Genomic DNA, 7,908 nt, shown 5'->3' with positions numbered 1-7,908 from the left:
ATAAAGGTGCAATATGATTGCACAAATATCTGTGCATTAAGCACCTGATCGCCCTCCATCAGGCCTTGGGCCCCACTTAATGCACAATTTTTGTGCCATGTAATTGCACCTAATCCTGACTCGAAGCTAATGGCCTGAAATGTGTTTAGATTAAGGCAATTATTTAGATCCTTCAAAGTTTAAATCCATGCATAAGCATGGACCACATTAAGTTTGATGATCACTGGATCAAAAGTTTTCGTCTAAAATAATTTAGTTTTATCTCCCTAGGCGATCGGGCAAGAGTACTTTTCAAAGTACTCTGGCCGTACAAAACACAGAAAATCGCTATTTTTTTTATGTAAAATACAAAATACAGAAAATCGCTACTGCATTAAGTGAATCGTTCTGAATTCGGCCAAAAACGTAACACGTGTTAAAGCTATTAAAATAAAAATAGCCGATTCAAGGGTGATACAACATTATATGGCCCGATTATTTTGTAATGTACTCTGGCCCAATCACCGATCTTCTCTTTTCCCTTTTTGGGCACTATCATTCTTGCGTACGTAGTTTGTTTGTGTAGTCAATTATTAGGTACATGCTTTGCTCTACTAGTCAAAGAAGCATCAATGAAAATAAGAAAAGCAAAAAGAAAGTTGAATGTCAAGAACGTGCACTACGTGTAAGTGCCATAAACACATTCATGGAATAAATTGGAAAGGGAAGAAGACGTGCTACACTTGATATCTTAATTAGGTGCAAGTAGGGGTGACAATCGGGTCGGGTTGGGGGGTCAGCATACCTCAACCCGAACCCGACCCATTTATTTTAGGTAGGCTGTGGCAAACAGGAACCCGACCCGTTTATTAAACAGGTAACCCGACACGACCCGCCAACCTGTTTAATAAACTGGTTGGGTCGGGTAAACGGGTTGGCGGGTTGACCCGCCCGCCTAACCCGTTTATTAAACGGGTCAGCCAGGTTGGCATACCCCTAACACGAACCCGACCTGGGTTAGGCGGGTCAACCCGTTTATTAAACGGGTTCATTTTTGCCCAACCCAAACCCGCCTAAGAGGCAGGTTGACGGGTCGTGTTAGGTTTTGCCACCCCTTGGTGCAAGGTGGGGAGTTGGAGGGTAGAATTTGCATCTTTTATGCGTTTTCTGCAAAATAGTTTCTGCCTTATGTCTAAGGATGACAATGGACCGGGGCGGGGGACAACGTCTTCACCCCTGCCCCGTCTCAAAATCCAGACCTCCATCTCCGCATGGGTTTGGATTTTAACCTCCATCCCCTCATCCATTGCCATCCTTAAAGAAGGATTGGGGACTGGACAGAGCAGGAGAAGATGGGGATGGGGTGGGGCGAGGGAAAGCGTAAGTCCATCCCCGCCTTCATCTTCATTTCATGTCCTCCATCCCCGGTCATTCATAACAATGTGCATTTTGACAAATAAACTTTTGTATTTTTTAACCCTTTAATCTTTTTTAAATAAAAGTTTTTTATTAAAATTAAAAAAGAATCATGGTGAGCGTTCCAGAGCAAAGCATAGGAATGACCATGTTCTAACAGTTAATTGTAGAACTTTAACATGTTAATTCACCAACGGGGCCTCAGCTTGTCTGGTAGGAGCAGCTAGTGCATGTCACCTTGTGTTGGGTCTGCCTAACTCCAGCTTGCCTTTCAAAAAAAAAAAAACTTTAACATGTTGATTCACCTATGGTAACTAGTGATCTAGGAGGGAATCTCGACAGGAATCATTCAAATGGCAAAAAAATCTAAACCTAGGACCAATCCTTGAGGTTGGCTTTCACAAGGAAGGAACCTCAACAGGAATTGAACCTTGACCGTTCATCTAACAGCATAGGCCAAACCCCATTATGCCAACTCCGTTCTTAGACTCAAGGGGTTTGGCATAGTGGGATGGCGCCTAGAGTGTTTGATGGGCACTCTAGGTTCAAATCTTATAGGCATCACCCCCGGGAAAGGCGAAGTTTGGCGACTCCATGGGGTCGTGGGGTAAGCCCTCAGAGTTTTACGCCGACATGGACAAAGATCCTGCACAGCTAGGTCTATGTAGGGGTGGCAAAACCTGACACGACCTGCCAACCCGCCTCTTAGGCTGGTTCGGGTTGGGTAAAAATGAACCTGTTTAATAAACTGGTCGACCCACCTAACCCGTTTATTAAATGGGTCAGGTTCGTGTTAGGGGTATGCCAACCCGCCAACCCGGCTGACCCGTTTAATAAACGGGTTAGGCGGGCGGGTCAACCTGCCAACCCGACCTGCCAACCCGTCCACCAACCCACCAACCCGACCCGCTAACCTGCCAACCCGTTTACCCGACCCAACCAGTTTATTAAGCGGGTTGGCGGGTCAGGTTACCCGTTTAATAAACGGGTCGGGTTCGTGTTTGCCACAGCCGACCCGTTTAATAAATGGTTTGGGTTCGGGTTGAGATATGCTGACCCGCCAACCCGACCCGATTGCCACCCCTAGGTCTATCCACCTAAGGCAGTTTCTTCGAGTAAAACAAAATCCTTTTGAGGCTCTCACCCAAGGGCATTAGAAAAATAAATCAATAAAGCAAGGACAATTTTGCCAAAGAAGCTGAATGGCTGTTTAAATGATCAGATCAAAAAAGGCATTTGTCAAACTTAAAACTAGTCCACAAATCTTGATATTGGGATATTATTGAGATAAAAGATCTGGCAATAAGTTAAGATTTTATGTTTTTTGAATAAAGGCTTGAGAAAATATTTGTTGAATGTATAATTAATGCTTATTTTGGATGGCCATAAAACATTGAGACCAGTGGCTGAGCCAAGAATCTAAACTAGGGTGGTTGCAAAATGCATAGCCAAGAATCTAAACTAGGGTGGGTACAAAATGCATAGAACAATATGTTTAAAAAAGAAATAATTATTATAAAATAGTCATTAATATAATCACATTTAATGCTAATTAAAAATAAAAATAGAACAAAAACCTTGAAACCCTAATTAAATGTTCATGTAATCTAAAAAAAAATTAAATCAATACCCTCAATAAAAAAAAATCATAAATCTATCCTAAATGTAAATTTTTCCAATTCCATTGAAAATTTTCAAAACTTTAAGAGGAATGCTTAAACTAATTGAAAAAAAAAATTAACACAAAAAACCTTAAAACCCTAATTAAATGTTCATGAAATCTGAAAAAAATCTAAATCAATACCCTCAATCATAAAAAAAAAAATCATAGATCTATGCTATATTAAAAAAAGTTCCAGTTCCGTTGAAATTTTTGTGTCAGACCATATTTAGTATAAAATCAAAATGCCCCTGATAGAATGCCGTTTTTGTCCCAACATCCGAAAATTCAAGGACGTTTTTACAAAAAAAAAATGCATGAGACGGGGACCATCTTACACAAACATAATAAGAAATGGACAATTTTGCAAAGAACTCTTCTCATTAATTTGTAAGCGCATACACATCATTTCAGTATGGTCAAATCAGCAAAACATGGGGCAGTTTCTCCGAGTAAAAAAATAAAAAAAATCAGAAATAAATTCACTGCAAATAATGAAAAAATTGATGGGACTAGTGGAGTTTACAATACCCAAAATGGCGCCAAGTTATGCCCTTGCATTGGTATCCGAGGATGCCGTACCTTCTATTAGAAAGACGTGGTTGTAGGTTGTTTGGTAAATGTGACCCTACATATGTGTTTGTCATAGTTTGTTTACTAAAATACTTGCTTTGGTTCTAACTTATTTGATGTAATTTTTTTAAACTAGTGTAAGTGCACTGTGAAGGCTTGGACAAATAGCCAACTCTTTTCACTCAAGACATGCACCATATAGGAAAAAAACCATGGAGATTTTATCTGTATGTTTAGATTAACAAAAACTTATTCAATGCAAATATTAAAAAATCAAGTGGGCTATTAGACATTATACTGCAATCAATAGTATTAAAGAAAAACCTATATATATATATTTATGGGGCCACTATAATATGTTAATTGCAAATAAATATGTGAACTGGTGTATAAACTAAGATTTTTATGTTTTTTTTTTTAAATTTTAATATATGAATGTGATCTAGATGCTTGGTTTTATAGAAACAGACTCTTGGATCTTCAGATTACGATGCATAAGAAGGATTTATTAAGGCTTGAAAATCAACTATTCTGATTTTTTTTAAATATTAAACCATCAAAAAATCACATTTTTTTTTATAAAAAATACATGATTCAATAGTTGGTTCTTATCAAATGGACCACGCCGAATTCATCTGCAAAAAGAATGTCGGAAATGCCTAGTTCACACTCTGGTTTTCAGTTAACATATTCTGTTGACCCAATATTTATGTGAAAAAAATGTGTTTTAATTGATACATATACCTATTGTTAGACCATGATAATTTTTAAAGATATGGTCTCCAAAAAACAAAAATACCTGTTTAGATCATGTTTGAGGTGTTCTATTAACTATGCTCATATGTTAACTCCAACATGATGCCACCCTAGAAATTAAATCTCATTACATACTGGTGATGAATAAACTTATTACAGTATATAACAGTAGCAAAGATATCTATATGGTAACCTCTAACCTCTAAATTTTGGTTTGCCCACAAGGGTTCCGCTCATCTGGTAAGGACTACTTGTGAAAGTCACCAAGTTGACGGGACGTCACAAGGTCAAAACCCACGGGTGGCGCCCTTGCTGCAAGGTCCAAGCTGGGTGTACTCTCCAGTGGGCAGGGGACCTTAAGGGTTTCAGGTGCGGTCGGTGATGAGGGGTCTTTTTCCTTGGATTATGCTAAAAAAAAACCCCTCTAAACTTTGGTTTCTATGTATGAGCAAACAAGCGAGTGTACCAACATAAGGTGTACTCGTTCAAAAAGATAATAGACAAATCTCTCTCTCTCTCCCTCTCTCTAAACTTTGGTTTCTATGTATGAGCAAACAAGCGAGTGTACCAACATAAGGTGTACTCGTTCAAAAAGATAATAGACAAATCTCTCTCTCTCTCCCTCTCTCTGCATTTCTCTCTCTCTCTCTCTGTATATATATATGCAGAGAGAGAGAGAGAGAGAGAGAGAGAGAGATTTTGTCAAAAATAAGTCTGAATCGGCCGATTCGAAACAAGGGACAATTTGAACACCTTTGAAAGTCGACCAATTTTGGCTCGAATTGTCTGAATCAACCAAACTCTGTCGATTTAAAGTAGAATCAGTTCAGAATCAGCTTTGGATATTTTATTTAATGGGTTTTGAATTATGATGTATGAACATTCTTTTAAAATATCATCTTTATGAATATGTTGTCTATATTGACATTTATTAGTTTGTTATTTTTGCATTTTTTTCTTTCTGGATTTTTGAATAAAAATCTTCTGATTCGAAAACAATTCGATTCGATTCTTTGGTATTTTAAAGAAACCCATTCAGCTAGTGAACCAATTTTAACATTGAGAGAGAGAGAGAGAGAGAGAGAGAGAGAGAGGCTAAGACAGTTGTACCATTTCCAGCTGTTATAGTCTTGAGAAAATGAGAGTTCAATGGCCCTACTTACAGGCCGCTTTTTGCATTTCATATGTCCCTACTTATAGGCCGCTTTTTGCATTTCATTTTCTGCTAACCTGTAATCAGGCCAGGCAATATATCACCCCGCAGAGAGAGAGAGAGATCCATAAGTGTAGTAATTTCAAAACTTTTTTGGTAAATGTGGGGAAAAAGGAACGTTAGCCAAAAGCAGGTCCGGCAGCGAAGGCTGCGACAGTGATATCTCAATTTCCCCCTGAGTCTTAAATTTCAGACCGTATGCCGCCAGCCTGTACGAAAATTGATCCTCCCCTCTAAAGGAAAGATGCAACACTTATATATATATATATATAGATTGAGATTGAGATTGAAGGGTGAAAACGTCCGCCAGACTCACTCCCCTTCCCTTGTTTCTTTCTTGATTCCAAAAAACCTGTCAGAAAATTCAGAGCACCCTCCCATCTCTCTCTCTCTCTCAAAGAATTTGTTTCTTGAAGAGTCTCTCTCTCTCAAAGAATTTGTTTTTTGATGAGTCTCTCTCTCTCAAAGAATTTGTTTTTCGTTCCTTTCTGATCTCTCTCGGAATGAAGTTACCACCGACGCTCTGCGGCCGCTCCAGCACCGCCACCGCAGCCAGCACGGCGGAGGACTCGTCGCAATCCCTCTTCTCCCACAACCTCACCAAGAAACCGCCGCCATCCAACTCCCTCTCTCACCTCCTCCGCTTCTCCCTCATCCAATGCTGCTCCACCACCACCACCACCACCACCACTACAACCGCCACCACCTCCGCAACCGACGCACCCATCGACGACCGCCCCTCCATCTCCGGCACCACCGTCACCGGCACCTTCTACGGCCACCGCCGCGGCCACGTCAGCCTCTGCCTCCAGCAGGACCGCCTCTCCACCACCCCTCCCCTCCTCCTCGACCTCGCCATCCCCACCAAGCTCCTCGCCAAGGAGATGCTCTCCGGCATCGTCCGCATCGCCCTCGAGTGCGACCGCCGCCGGGACGGTCCGCCCTCTGCCGAATCGGCCGGAGAACCTCCCCTGCACTCCGTACCGGTTTGGACCACGTTCTGTAACGGCCGGCGGCTCGGCTACGCCGTGAAGCGGCGGGTGTCGGAGAAGGACCGGCTCATCCTCAAGACCGTGCAGTCCACGTCCGCCGGCGCCGGCGTCATCCCGTCGGAGGACGGCGAGGTCACGTACATGCGGGCCGGGTTCCGCCGAGTCGTCGGCTCCGCCGATTCCGAGTCGTATCACCTCATCAACCCGGACGGGGCGGGAGGGCAAGAGCTCAGCGTCTTCTTGCTGAGGACAGGTTGAGAGGGGGTTTTCACAGAAAGGTCAAGGGTATAATCGTCATGGAAATTCTCGGTGGCTTCCTTTTTATTGGGGTTAATTACGTTTTTTTGTCATTTTCTTGCGTTACTTTCTTCTTCTCCTCTTGTTGGTAGACTCGTTTGTTCCTCTCATTTTTTTTTTATTTTCAAGAAAATCAGTGCATATAACTGCAAATGACTATTTGCCCTTGGAAAATGTGGTAGCCTTTTGTATCTTTTGTTCCAAGAAACCACCGAAAAAAAAGAGATTTGAATCCATATTAATTGAATATGAGAACTGAAAATATGAGAAGTAATGTGTGAACCGCAATTTTCATGGATTTTTGTTCTCTTCTCTTGAATCTAATCCTACAGGATATGATCTGCATGCTTGGTTTTATAAGAACCTGCTCATTTTAATGCATACACTAGATTTTTGTAAGGCTTTAAAATCAATATCTCATAATCTTCATAAATATTCAGGCATTAAAAAAATCATATTTTTTTTTTCAAAAATACACTATCCAATAGTAGATTCTTGGCAAATTCACCATGCCATGCACATCCACATGGTTGGATTTACAAAAAAAAAAAAAGTTGAAAATGCCTATATTTTTAATTCTTATATTTTAGTGACTTCATATTACATTATCCTCTCAAAAAAAAATCCCATATTACATTATCCTGATAGAATGACGACGGAGATCATTTACAAATCAAGCCGATTCAGTTAAAAGATTGTGGTGGTTTGGTAATCAAGAGTGAAGAAAGATTAACCACCGAGGTGGTAAGCGGAGGAGTCCTGTGCCAAGCTGAAGGCCCAGGTTCGAATCCCTCTGCCACATGGAGGCTTAAGAGAATATCTGGTAGGGTCTGCCTAACCTCAGCTTGTCTTTCAAAAAAAAAAAAACTGAAAAAAGATTAAATACTGTCCTTCTGTATACATGGCAGCAGATCAATGGGGCCATTGATTCATAAAGGAATCTAAAAATAACTCATTTTCTCTAAACCAAGTTGAAAATGAGCGGATTCTGGATCATATTCAAAAATTGCATTATACGGAAA

The 7,908-nt window shown here is 40.7% G+C and overlaps 1 protein-coding gene across 1 annotated transcript; it reads left to right on the top strand.

The window, feature by feature from the left end:
• The first annotated feature begins 5,893 nt into the window (after nt 1-5,893).
• LOC149839902 (protein MIZU-KUSSEI 1-like) lies at nt 5,894-7,124 on the top strand. The gene has a single exon (XM_090004273.1). The coding sequence runs from the start codon at nt 6,101-6,103 to the stop codon at nt 6,845-6,847; it is 747 nt and encodes a 248-aa protein (XP_089860399.1). The 5' UTR covers nt 5,894-6,100; the 3' UTR covers nt 6,848-7,124.
• The last annotated feature ends 784 nt before the right edge of the window (nt 7,125-7,908 follow it).

Source organism: Nuphar pumila, chromosome 4, assembly GCF_984573655.1.
Source record: "Nuphar pumila chromosome 4, dmNupPumi1.hap1.1, whole genome shotgun sequence".
Classification (NCBI taxonomy): Eukaryota; Viridiplantae; Streptophyta; class Magnoliopsida; order Nymphaeales; family Nymphaeaceae; genus Nuphar; species Nuphar pumila.
Note: the sequence above shows the minus strand (reverse complement) of the source record. Positions and strands in the feature narration are given on the sequence as shown.